At 44.3% G+C, this 14,536-nt stretch overlaps 1 protein-coding gene across 1 annotated transcript; it reads right to left on the bottom strand.

Moving 5' to 3' along the window:
• Positions 1–9,406: 9,406 nt before the first annotated feature.
• Positions 9,407–14,319, bottom strand: LOC127299395 (uncharacterized). The gene is made up of 4 exons (XM_051329355.2): positions 13,915–14,319; positions 11,891–11,995; positions 10,814–10,870; positions 9,407–10,119 (listed from the first exon to the last, which is right to left on the bottom strand). The coding sequence occupies exons 1-4, from the start codon at positions 14,149–14,151 to the stop codon at positions 9,790–9,792; spliced, it is 729 nt and encodes a 242-aa protein (XP_051185315.1). The 5' UTR covers positions 14,152–14,319; the 3' UTR covers positions 9,407–9,789.
• Positions 14,320–14,536: the final 217 nt, after the last annotated feature.

Genomic DNA, 14,536 nt, shown 5'->3' with positions numbered 1-14,536 from the left:
GTTCGTAGGTAGATAAGATCTCACTCGAAAACCCTAAACCATGTAAAATATGCAAACCAAATTAGAGACGTCTAACTTGTTTTTGCAGGGTTTGGTGATGTGATATGGCCATAATGTGATGATGAATATGTATGAGATGATCATTATTGTATTGTGGCAACCGGCAGGAGCCTTATGGTTGTCTTTAAATTTCGTGTTGAGTAGTATTTCAAAGAAGTTGTAATAGTTGCTACATGGGAGAACAATCATGAAGACGGCGCTATTGACCTTGATGCTACGCCGACGATGATGGAGATCATGCCCGTTGATGATGGAGATCATGTCCGTGCTTTGGAGATGAAGATCAAAGGCGCAAAGACAAAAGGGCCATATCATATCACATATGAACTGCATGTGATGTTAATCCTTTTATGCATCTTATTTTGCTTAGATCGCGACGGTAGCATTATAAGATGATCCCTCTCACTAAAATATCAAGATAATAAATTGTTCATCCTTAGTAGCACCGTTGCCAAGACTTGTCATTTCGAAGCATCTCGTGATGATCGGGTGTGATAGAATCAACAAGTGCATACAACGGGTGCAAGCCAGTTTTGCACATGCGGATACTAAGGTGGCCTTGACGAGCCTAGCATGTACAGACATGGTCTCGGAACACGTGATACCGAAAGGTAGAGCATGAATCATATGATTGATATGATGAACACTTTGGTGTTCGCCATTGAAGTTACATCTTGTCTCGTGATGATCGGACTTGGTGTGGTGGATTTGGTTCGTGTGATCACTAAGACAATTCGAGGGATATTGTTTTGAGTGGGAGTTCACCTAGTTTTTAATTATGTTGAATTAAAATTTGAACTCAATTTATCATAAACTTAGTCTAAACTATTGCAAATACATGTTGTAGATATGGCGTCCCCAATAAATTTTAACCAGTTCCTAGAGAAAGAAAAGCTTAAGAGCAACGGTAGCAACTTCACCACCTGGTTCCGTCATGTGAGGATTTTCCTCGCTGGTGGAAACCTGCAATATGTGCTTGATGCACCGCTAGGTGACCCTCCTGCAGAAACTGAAACCGATGAAGTAAAGAATGTTTACGCTACTTGGAAAACTCGGTACTCTCAAGTTCAGTGTGCCATCCTATGCAGTCTGGAAGCCGATCTTCAAAAACGTTTTGAGCACCACGATCCTCATGAGTTGGTCAATGAGCTGAAAGCTATCTTTGAAACTCATGCGGCCGTGGAATGCTATGAAGCATCGAAACACTTCTTTAGCTGCATGATGGAAGAAGGCAGCTCCGTTAGTGAGCACATGCTCGCCATGACCGGGCATGCGAAGAAACTCAGTGACTTGGGAATAGTGATTCCTAACAGACTGAGGATTAATCGTGTCCTTCAATCACTGCCACCTAGTTACAAGAACTTTGTGATGAACTACAATATGCAGAACATGAACAAAGAGTTACCTGAACTCTTCGCCATGCTAAAGTCTGCTGAGATTGAGATCAAGAAAGAGCACCAAGTGTTGATGGTCAACAAGACCACCAGTTTCAAGAAACAGGACAAGTCTAAGGGAAAATTCAAGAAGGGTGGCAAGAAAGCTGCCACGCCTCCTATGAAACCTAAGAACGGCCCTAAGCCTGATGCTGAGTGCTATTACTGCAAGGAGAAGGGACATTGGAAGCGTAATTGCTCCAAGTATCTGGCTGATCTGAAGAGCGGCCTTGTCAAGAAGAAGAAAGAAGGTATATCTGATATACATGTTATAGATGTTTATCTTACTGGTTCTCGTACTAGTACATGGGTATTTGATACTGGTTCGGTTGCTCATATTTGTAACTCGAAACAGGAACTAAAGAATAAACGAAGACTATTGAAGGATGAAGTGACGATGCGCGTTGGAAACGGATCCAAAGTCGATGTGATCGCTGTCGGCACACTTCCTCTACATCTACCTTCGGGATTAGTTTTAAACCTCAATAATTGTTATTTTGTACCCGCGTTGAGCATGAACATTATATCTGGATCTTGTTTAATGCAAGACGGTTATTCATTCAAGTCTGAGAATAATGGTTGTTCTATTTTTATGAATAATATCTTTTATGGTCGAGCACCTGAAAAGAATGGTTTATTTCTGTTAGATCTCGATAGTAGTGATACACATATTCATAACATTGATGCTAAGCGAATTAGATTGAATGATAATTCTACTTATATGTGGCACTGTCGTCTTGGTCATATTGGAGTGAAACGCATGAAGAAACTCCATACCGATGGATTACTTGAATCACTTGACTTTGAGTCACTTGATAAATGCGAAGCATGTCTAATGGGAAAAATGACTAAGACTCCATTCTCTGGTATTATGGAGCGAGCTACTGACTTATTGGAAATCATACATACCGATGTGTGCGGACCAATGAGTGTAGCATCGCGCGGTGGTTATCGTTATGTTCTAACCTTCACAGATGATCTGAGTAGATATGGTTATATCTATTTCATGAAACATAAATCCGAAACTTTCGAGAAGTTTAAGGAATTCCAAAGTGAAGTAGAAAATCAACGTAACAAGAAGATTAAATTTCTACGATCTGATCGCGGAGGTGAATATCTGAGTTATGAGTTTGGCATGCATTTAAAGAAATGCGGAATACTTTCACAATTGACACCGCCGGGAACACCACAACGAAACGGTGTGTCCGAACGTCGTAATCGAACTCTGTTAGATATGGTTCGTTCTATGATGTCTCTTACTGATTTTCCGTTATCATTTTGGAGTTATGCATTAGAGACAGCCGCATTTACTTTAAATAGAGCACCATCAAAATCCGTTGAAACGACACCGTATGAATTATGGTTTAATAAGAAACCTAAGCTGTCGTTCCTTAAAGTTTGGGGTTGCGAAGCCTATGTCAACCGGACAAGCTAGAACCCAAAGCGGAGAAATGCGTCTTCATAGGATACCCTAAGGAAACTATAGGGTACACTTTCTATCACAGATCCGAAGGCAAAATCTTTGTTGCTAAAAATGGATCCTTTCTTGAGAAAGAATTTCTCACTAAAGAAGTGACTGGAAGAAAAGTAGAACTCGATGAGATTGATGAATCTTCACTCGTTGATCAGAGTAGCGCAGTACCGGAAGTTGTTCCCGTGCCGTCTGCACAGACAACAGAGGAAGCTAATGATAATGATCATGAAACTTCGAACGAGGAAGCTACTGAACCTCGCAGATCGACAAGGGAACGTGCCACTCCTGATTGGTATGATCCTTGTCTAAATGTCATGATTGTGGACAACAATGATGAAGACCCTGCGACGTATGAAGGAGCGATGATGAGCCCAGATTCCAACAAATGGCAAGAAGCCATGAAATCCGAAATAGGATCCATGTATGATAACAAAGTGTGGACTTTGGTAGACTTACCTGATAGCCGCAAGGCTGTCGAGAATAAATGGATCTTCAAGAGAAAAACAGATGCTGATGGTAATATTACTGTCTATAAAGCTCGACTTGTCGCAAAGGGTTTCCGACAAATTTAAGGTGTTGACTATGATGAGACTTTCTCACCTGTAGCGAAGCTAAAATCTGTAAGGATTTTGTTAGCAATAGCTGCATTTTTCGATTATGAGATTTGACAGATGGATGTCAAAACGGCGTTCCTTAATGGAGACATTGAGAAAGAGTTGTATATGGTACAACCCAAAGGTTTTCTCGATCCTAAAAATGCTGACAAAGTATGCAAACTTCAGCGTTCAATTTATGGACTGAAGCAAGCATCGAGAAGTTGGAACCGACGCTTTGATAAGGTGATCAAAGACTTCGGGTTTATACAGTGTCATGGAGAGGCCTGTATTTACAAGAAAGTGAGTGGGAGCTCTGCAGCGTTCCTGATATTATATGTAGATGACATATTATTGATTGGGAATGATATAGAACTATTAAGCAGTGTAAAAGGTTATTTGAATAATAGTTTTTCAATGAAAGACCTTGGTGAAGCATCGTATATATTGGGCATCAAGATTTATAGAGATGGATCAAGACGTCTAATAGGGCTATCACAAAGTACATACCTGGACAAGATTCTAAAGAAGTTTAGAATGGACGAAAGTAAGAAAGGATTCTTACCTATGTTACCAGGCAAGGTCTTGAGTAAGACTCAAGGTCCGGCTACGGCAGAAGAAAGAAAAAGGATGAGTCAGATCCTCTATGCCTCGGCAGTAGGCTCTATCATGTATGTCATGCCATGTACTAGACCGGATATAGCACATGCTGTTAGTTTGACTAGCAGATATCAAAGTGATCCAGGGATGGAACACTGGACAGCGGTCAAGAATATCCTGAAGTACTTGAAAAGAACTAAGGATATGTTTCTTTGTTATGGAGGTGACCAAGAGCTCGTTGTAACCAGTTACACCGATGCAAGTTGGAACACTGATCCTGATGACTCTAAGTCACAGTCTGGGTACGTGTTTATATTGAATGGTGCTGCAGTAAGCTGGGCAAGCTCGAAGCAGTGCACGGTGGCGAAGTCTTCAACAGAATCGGAGTACATAGCGACTTCAGAGGCTTCATCAGAAGCGGTATGGTTGAAGAGGTTCATTGTAGAGCTCGGTGTGGTTCCTAGTGCATTGGACCCACTAGTCATCTACTGTGACAACATGGGTGCCATCGCCAATGCACAAGAACCAAGGTCACACAAGAGGCTGAAGCATATCAAGCTGCGTTATCACTCGATTCGCGAGTACATCGAAGATGGAGAAGTAAAGATTTGCAAAGTACACACTGATCTGAATGTAGCAGATCCGTTGACTAAAGCTCTCCCTAGGGCAAAGCATGACCAACACCAGAATGCCATGGGTGTTAGGTACCTTACAATGTAATCTAGATTATTGACTCTAGTGCAAGTGGGAGACTTTTGGAGATATGCCCAAGAGGCAATAATAAAAGTGGTTATTATATATCTTTATGTTTATGATAAATGTTTATATACCATGCTATAATTGTATTAACCGAAACATTGATATATGTGTATTATGTAAACAACAATGAGTCCCTAGTAAGCCTCTTAACTAGCTTGTTGATTAATAGATGATTAGTTTCATAATCATGAACATTGGATGTTATTAATAACAAAGTTATATCATTATATGAATGATGTAATGGACACACCCAATTAAGCGTAGCATAAGATCACGTCATTAAGTTATTTGCTATAAGCTTTCGATACATAGTTACCTAGTCCTTTCGACCATGAGATCATGTAAATCACTTATACCGGAAAGGTACTTTGATTACATCAAACGCCACTGCGTAAATGGGTGGTTATAAAGGTGGGATTAAGTATCCGGAAAGTATGAGTTGAGGCATATGGATCAACAGTGGGATTTGTCCATCCCGATGACGGATAGATATACTCTGGGCCCTCTCGGTGGAATGTCGTCTAAATAGCTTGCAAGCATATGAATAAGTTCATAAGAGACCACATACCACGGTACGAGTAAAGAGTACTTGTCAGGAGACGAGGTTGAACAAGGTATAGAGAGATACCGATGATCAAACCTCGGACAAGTAAAATATCGCGTGACAAAGGGAATTGGTATCGTATGTGAATGGTTCATTCGATCACTAAGTCATCGTTGAATATGTGGGAGCCATTATGGATCTCCAGATCCCGCTATTGGTTATTGGTCGGAGAGAGTTCTCAACCATGTCTACATAGTTCGCGAACCGTAGGGTGACACACTTAAGGTTTGATGTCGTAATAGTAGAACTTGAATATGGAATGGAGTTCGAAGTATTGTTCGAAGTCTCGGATGGGATCCCGGACATCACAAGGAGTTCCGGAATGGTCCGGAGAATAAGATTCATATATAGGAAGTCATTTTATAAGTTTGAAAATGATCCGGTGATTTTATGGAAGGTTCTAGAAGGTTCTAGAAAAGTCCGGAAGAAATCACTTTGGAAGGCGGAGTCCCGAAGGGACTCCACCACCCATGGCCGGCCAACCCTAGAGGGGGGAGTCCAAGGTGGACTCCACCAAGGGGGCCGGCCACCCTCCCTCATGGAAGGGTGGGAGTCCCACTTGAGGTGGGAGTCCCACTTGAGGTGGGAATCCCACCTTGGATAGGTTTCCCTACACATGGAAGGTTTTGGGTTGGGGTCTTATTCGAAGACTTGTAGTCCAACACTTGGGGGTTCCACCTATATAATGAGGGGCCAAGGGGAGGGGGCCGGCCACCACAACACCACCACCTTGGCCGCACCCCAAGGAGGCCGGCCACCCCCTCTCCCCAAACCCTAGCCGCCCCACTCCTCCCCCTCTCCCGCAACGCTTAGCGAAGCTCCTGACAAGGTATCAACTTGTCAATGCCTATGGATTGTAGGCTAGGGTTTAGTTGGAAGTAGAGGGTAAGTAGATTTCGAAGGTTTCAGCCGAAAAGTACTCGACGATTATGAAAACTAGGGTTTGTTGACAATGATTCGATCCTTTCTTCGTCCCTCGACTCCCCCTTTATATAGGAGGTGGAGCCGAGGGATTCGTATAGTACAAATTACAGAGTCCGGGACGGTTTCTAACTCCTCCCGCCAGATTACAGATAACACTTCCTATTACAACTCTTGACTTTCCTTGATATATCTTGGGCTCCCGAATCTTCTTATTCTTCGGGTAGTGGGCCTTCAGTAAACCCCGGGTACTATCTTCGGCAGGCCCATTTGGGATGCCTATGTCAGCTCCGCCGGAGATCTCCATCGCCACCGCCACCACGCCGTCGTGCTGCCGGATTCAAGGAGGAGCTACTACTTCCGCTGCCCGCTGGAACGGGGAGAAGGACGTCGTCTTCATCAACACCGAACGTGTGACCGAGTACGGAGGTGCTGCCCGATTGTGGCACCGTCAAGATCTTCTACGCGCTTTTGAAAGCGGCAAGTGATCGTCTACCGCAGCAACAAGAGCCTCATCTTGTAGGCTTTGGAAATCTTCAAGGGTGAGTCTCGTTCATCCCCTCGTTGCTCCCGTCTTCTAGATTGCATCTTGGCTTGGATTGCGTTCTCGCGGTAGGAAATTTTTTGTTTTCTATGCAACGAATCCCTACAGGAGGCTGAGCGCAGGCGGCGCGCCGATCCCGCCGCCGCCAACGGGTGGGGGCGCACTCGAAGCGGCGATCGACGAGGTGCTCGTCACTCTCAGTGACGAGCAGCGCGCGGATCCACGCTTCTTCCCCGACAACTACGAAGCGTGGACCGCGTTCTTCCGGCGCAGGTACGAACGCGAACTCGCCGCATACGACGGCCCTCCTCCTCCTACGGCAAGGAACAACGCCGCCGGCCGCCGCCGATGGTGGAGCGCTCCTGGCCGCACCCTCGAGAATGTGCTCGCGCACATCGAGGACGGGAACTCCCCCGTCCTGGGGATGCCGCCGCCGGTGGCAGCTACCGTGTCGCGCCGGCACGGTAGTTCCTGGATGCCGAGGAGGATGGCGCCATCCTCCTCCTCGTCTGGCTCGAGGTCGGCGTCCAGGTCCGGCGGGTCGACGCCGGCCACCGTCAAGAAGGAGTGGGCGTCTCCTTCGACCGTCAAGAAGGAATCGGCGTCGCCACCGCCGACCAGAGGGCGCAGCAGCGGCGCCCTCGTCATCCGCGACCAGCCTTCCTCTCCGCAGCGCGGGTGGAAGAGGAAGTCGTCGAAGAAGGAGGCCGCCGCGGCCGCCATCAAAAACGCCGCCAACAAGCTCGCCGAGGAGGAGGCGAAGCGCGCGGAGGACGCCGCCGTGGCGGAGGCGATCGCCGTGGCGGAGGCGATCGCCGTGGCGGAGCTCGGGGAGAGCAGTGACGACGACATTTACCAGTCGACGCCGCCACGCGCCGGCGACCCTGGCCAGGGTTCGAGCCGCTGGTACGAGGCGGCGCCGTCCCAGGACGCCGCAAGCTCGAGCGACGACGACGACGGCGCGGACTACACGGCCTTCTACCGCCATTTCGGCATGTAGGAGGCCGCTTTTAGTTTAAGTTAATGTTTCCCTGTCGCCGAATTCAAATATATGCACGAATTCGGCCTATATATGTACGAACTCGTCTATATAAGTTAAATATCACTAAATTTCGCTTATGTTTGCATGAGTTTCGCCTACTTCTGTTCGAATTCGTCGTATTTTGTCAAAAACTTTACATCCGTCCTGGGTTCGCCGCTGAGAAAAATGGGCTCCCCAGACCAAATTTTCCTCCAATCCGAACGAAACTTTCGCCGAATTTGAATGTGGGAAGCGACAACGAGTGGAGATGGTCTTAGTGAATAGCCGCCGGTGGTCGGGCCATGGCGAACATACGGGTGTGCTGCTCTGGATGAACGTCACAGCTTTCATGGCCAGTGCTAGGTACCTAGTTTCTGTAGCCGTTGATTGATTTCTGATCCTTTGCTGTTACATATACACCTTTGTGTTACTTGTCTAAATATATTCTGATTGAAAGAAATTAATCCGTCGTCTCAGTCGTATCTGATTACAAACCCTCCTAAGCTGAAACTGTGGTGTAAATTAATTGTACCTGATTTATTAGTACGGATTCGACTCAAACTCGTTCAGCCACGACCCATGAGCAAGCACGTCTCGGACTCTCGGATACATACTTTATTTGGACTGAAATTCCTTCAACCCATGGCCATTTTCCTTGGTAGCGTGGACAGTTGCCATGTTTCCGGATGGATTGAACTAAATCACTGGTTTATTTACCATCTTTTGTTTCTTAGGACGTACCATCACCAACTATCATGTCCTATTGCAATTTAATAGTAGAGATTAAGCATTTTTTATTTTAACTAAAAACTATAGGCATCATATTTTATAAAGAAGGGTGTGTTGGAAATGGGTTTAACGATTTTCAATCCAGACTACTCCCATTCCACTACTTTCATAACGAAAATACATTGTTCAACATCATTGTATAGAAGAAAAATAGAAAAAGACGGGAAAGAAAAAGTGTTTGCGCACCAATAGGAAACCCGTTGACAGATGCTCATCATCGAAGCATCTACTACAGGACATAAACCTATTACGGAGTAGCACTAATCCTAAAAACTACAAGTTCAAGGTTTTACTTACTGAAACATTGAAAAGAACCAAGACAACCAACTGATATAAAACTGCATCAACACAGATAACCTCATAAGGTCCTTCAGTCATCAGAAAACAATTGTTAAGAGAGAAAAATCTCAGGGTTTAAAAATTTCGGTCCAGGCCAGACTGTACTTGATCTTTTTAAGTTGAGCTTTTGAAAATCCGGCCCAAACAACCGATGTTGTCAGAATTTTGCGAATGCAACAAGCCCCAAGTAATCCTCTGTTTTTCATGTTCCAAGTCCAGGGACACAACACTCAAGTTTATATTATCCTAAATTACCACATACATATATCAGCAGAAATAAAACAGCAGCACATGTAGCATTCACTACATCACAGTAGGTTTACATACACCATACCATTCCTAGAGTAGTTCAGGGTATTTTACAGATCACATACTAGACAGTAGATAAAACTACCAAGAAGAGGACGTAGTATCACCACACGCTAGCTGCAACCACTACCATACATACTTAGCTCTCATACCTAATCTTAACAAAGTACTTACATTCTCTCTTAAAAAACTAAGTACCTCCACAAATGTCCATAGTTCATTGCTGCCAATCGAAGTCTTCTTCTGCAACATTCCTTGAGATGGAAGATCAAGGCATGATTTCCACCACAAGAAGGGATCATATGCCACAGACGCACTGGTATGCTACCATAGAAGTGAACACTCACCAAACAGGGAACAGAGGACCTGTACATCCTTTCTTTTCAGCATCAGGGATGCTGTTGTAGCGGTATAGGTGGTTGGATAGCTCCCAGCTCCAGTCATCCTTCCTCGACACTTTCATCGGTGGCCATTGGTTGATCCTCACATAATGATCCCTGATTTTTCCATCTCCAACAAAGCTTGTCATGATCGTGTACTCGCACTCATGGCCACCCCAAACAGCGTCATGAGGTTCTGCACTGTGGTAACCATCTTGATGGAAGTATCGTCGCATTGGTGGACCGGTATGCTTCCATGACGGATCAAGGTTCCTCCAGTATTCTGGTGCTGCCTGCAATAGTAAGAGATACAAGTCATGAATAGATCAAGCAATATGAAGAACAACGTCACTTTTCTCCATAATCAAGCAACCATACTCCACATGTTTCTTTTGTATAATGCACCATTAATTCTTAATAAATACAATAGCCAGTATCCTCTTCGAGATGCTAAATGATTTCAGTATACAAAAACAACAATCTAGCAATATGCATACACGAGCAAACAATCTAGTGATATGCATACAACAACAATCTAGTAATATATATTCAAAATTAAATACTTGGAGTACGATACATGCACAACAGTGAAAACTTGAATCTACGAACAAGACATATTATGGATTTTAAACTACATATAACTGCATCCATCAGATCTCCGCACAACCCATAGTGCCAGAGAGCCAAAAACACACGAACCTCTTTCTTGTATCTCACATACTTAACTTTAATTACCAGCATGAAGATATATGTATCAATCTTCCTCAGTGCTTTTTGAAGATAAGACATCTGAAGAAGCTAGAGGGACGCTGGAAGTTCTCATGATCTCATGCATCCATCTCAGTGTGGTTGACTACAACCAGTTAAACTCAAACTAGCAGGTCAGTTGTGCGGTAGGCAGTAGCAGCCACTAGCATTAAGATTCATAATACTGTATGACCTCATAGCTCAAAACATATAAAATGATGAAAATTAGCAAAAACTTACTATAGTGAAACAATATTCCCATGCATGATCACAGAGATCCTCTTTTGTGATCCGATTCTGCACAAGAAAATAAGTCAAAATAATATATGCTTTCATCAGGACAATGAAGAATTGATATACTCATTTTCACTCGGTGTTGATGATAAAACCAAAGTGATAACCAGAAGGAACATCTCAATGTTCAAAAGTGGCAGTTCACTTCTGTGCACAACATGTGGAGCAAAAGAAACAGAACTTTCATGCATTTGGTATTATATGTAGAGGAGAAACAAAAATAAATTAACAGAAGATTGTGATGGCCATTATTATTTTCAGAGCACTTGGTGGCTTGTGCTCTGGTGCTGATTCGAGCCCACTCAGGTTCGAATCCCCTCCGTAGCGGTAATTTCGCTAGGAGGGGCGGACTAAACGGGTTATCATCCATAGCGGTAATTCGCTAGGAGAGTCTCATCCTACCTAACAGCGTATAGCCAAGGGAGGGATCATTCCGCCGTTGGTCAACGTCTTTTTGATGGCCATTATTATCTTTGGGAGTGGTCATGGTAATAGTACTGCTAGCATCATCACAATTTGTTATACTTATCATTTATGAGCCATTGCATTCTTTAACTAAAAACAGAAAGAGTTGGTGTGTGCGCTTTGCTTTGGGCGATATGAAATGTTCGCAATGATTTTATCTTTAATCAAAAGAGTTTTCCATCATTTTTGCAGGTTATCCCTCTGGTTACGCATTGGATCCATATGTGGTCCTTTCTCCAGCCTTCCATGGACCGCCCGGACATGGATTCTGGGTGCAACCGTTTGGCGACGGTAGCACGGGATTTTTACAGCCGGTGCGGTTGGCGTTCTGAGCGGCGTCTCACATAGATATGTTCTCCAGTAGTTTTCTGAGTATTTTTAGGTGGCTTATCCACGTGGAGACCTTGAGTGATCCTTGAGTTGTAATAAGGTTGTAATAATGCTACTCGTTTGAGACGTTCGCAATAAAACGCCGCATGCATCAATTGATGCAGAGGCAGGGGAGTTTCCCTATTTCGAAAAAAAAAAACTAAAAACAGAAAAACTTCTGGCACTCACCCGTTTGCCATCCATGATGGCCATTGAATAGGTAGACAACTTTGATGCAGTACGGATCATTGTCAGACGAGGAATATGTGCCTTTCCTGCCATCAGTTCAGCACACTGCAAAAGAAATATCAGAATTGCCTTATACATAGAAGAGTACCACATCCATCTTCAATGAAGTCTCCTAGTCAAATTTTTAAAATCCTATTCCTCTGTATTAAAAAGGACATAACATTAAGTCCTGTTTCCCAAGTCTTAGTGTTGGGGACTCTGTCACTTACTGATTCAAAGAGGTTAGGACGGAGTCTAGTCAATTCCCATTAGGGAGTGGGTTTTCCTCGACAACTCTCTGTCTCTGTTTTTGGTAGTTCAGTTTAGCATAGCTTAGCTCATTCGTTTCTTTGTTTCCTCTATATGCACGTTGTCTTATTTTCTGTTCTTTTTAGTTGTACTTTGCGCCGTGTCGGCGTTCCCCTTCTAATGAAATGCAACACACGCTTTTCTGCGTGTACGAGAGAGAAAAAAATTCATATGTGTCCCGAGGATGAGCCCAGATCTTAGGGTCCGTAAAGAAGTAAAGTTCTCGTTTACTTCAATCAAGAAAGGTTGTCATAAAAAAAGATTACATTAGACCTTACTCAATTAGTCATCGTTGGAAAAAGTAGAGGGATTTCCTCGATGTGAACATGCAGCACCTGGCCTAGCATTGATCTGAGGGGCCTTATTTTCATTGGCATGAGTGGAAAAAAAAATCAGGTTAAGATGAAACACCAAACTGCAACATATAATTTTTCAATATTACAAAAAAATCAGAATAACAGATATAACTATTTTTTGGAGCGAATAACAGATATAACTGAGGCTAAATTGAACAGCATTTTGAGAAAAAAATAAATACAGTGGAGGTAATATTTTTGGAAGTTTTGGAAGTTTGCTCCATTCCAAAATATAAACCTTTTTAGGAAGGTAAACTAGCATTCTAAAAAGGTATATTTTGAAACGGAGGTAATATTTTTAAGAGTAAATTCCACTTTTTACTCTGTAGTTGTGCATTTGTGACACATATTACCTCATTTAGTGGAACTTCTACCTAAATATCCCATTTAGGAGACTTGAAACATGATTTTAGACCAAATTTATCATTTACCTTATTGTTAGATAGAATATGTATGATACATCGTTGTGGAGCGATAAAATATGTAAATATAGAAGTGCCTCATGGACAATTTATGCCCAAACTTATTTAATCCATATGTTCCCTTCATCACTAACGTTTTGATACTTTTGGTCCCCGATCATCACCTAACACCTTGCCCAATGGACACACACCAAAAAATAAGTGTACAAAGCCTTAAAAATGGGTAATCTATACAAATTTTCACTCAACGGGTAATTAGTGTCACAAATACAAAACTACAGGGTAAAAAGTGGAATTCACTCTATTTTTAAATTAAAGGTAACACAAGCTTATCCTTTGCAAAACATTGTTGGATTTTGCAGCATGTTAACGTCACGTCTTCCAAACTGTGAATGCCACATGAAGTTTGGCGCATTCGGAGTTGTGTCTTATCGAATCAACTACCCCGTTGTCGGGGTCATCCACAGGAAATAAATCCATATAGCGATGTCGGTACGAGAGACCTTTTTATTTCTTCTTTCCTGGACATCGGAATAGTCAAAAGCGTGAAACCAAACTAAGGGGGTGTTTGTTGTGGCTTTTTTTGGCTTTTGGCTTTGGCAAAAGCCACCAAAAGCACCTAAATAGGTGCTTTTTTTGGCTTTTGGCTTCCAAAATCCAAAAGCCAAAAAAAAGCACCTATTTAGGTGCTTTTGGTGGCTTTTGCCAAAGCCAAAAGAAAGCCACAACAAACACCCCCTAAAGAGGGCCTTGCAAGGAATTCGTGGAACAGGTGCAGCTCACATCGCAGACGCCAAATGAAGAATCACGGGTGCCACATGACTGAAGCCCGAGTGAGGACAAACTGGAGAATGACCGAGAGATGCATGAAGCGAGATGCCGGCCGGAATGGGCGTACCTTGGGTGCCCAGAGGCGGTTGTCGGCGGCGAGCCCGTACCAGGTGAGGGAGACCGCCGTGCATCGTGCCACGCTGCGCGCGTCCAGGAGCTCCATCACCAGCCCCATCACCTCCTCCCCCAGCGCCTCGACGGGGTCGCCGCCCCGCCGCCACCTCTTCTGCCTCTCCCTCTCCTCCGCCTCCGCCTCGGCGCGGGCCAGCTTCCTGTCCGCCATTTCCGCGTCCCTCGCTGCCATCGGGGAAGTGAGTGAGCTGGTGGAGGCCGCCAGGGCGATGTGGTGATCTACTCAGCTCCGTGGGGCCGTGGCGTGGCGTTTGCTATTTTCGGCAGGTCGTAGTTGGGACTTGGGAGCCGTCCGCGTGCCGGCTTTATTAGCGACGGACGGCCGGATAAGGGCGCGGTTTGCAGTGGGTCGTGACGAGCCCCAGTTCACGCTCAGCTCGGGACTATGTGGCGGCTAGCGTGTCGTGTCGAGTGGGCCACGAGGGAGATTTGCATGCTGCGCCGTTGTCGATCTGTGGAGATGTGCGGTGGATCTTTCCTTCCGGGAAACCTTAACTCGCAAGTCACGATGCCTCTTCCGCTGCACAGCTTAGCTCCAAGGTCAGGATGGCTCCTCT

Source organism: Lolium perenne, chromosome 1 (assembly GCF_019359855.2).
Source record: "Lolium perenne isolate Kyuss_39 chromosome 1, Kyuss_2.0, whole genome shotgun sequence".
Taxonomy (NCBI): domain Eukaryota; kingdom Viridiplantae; phylum Streptophyta; class Magnoliopsida; order Poales; family Poaceae; genus Lolium; species Lolium perenne.
This window is presented reverse-complemented; position numbering and strand designations above follow the sequence as displayed.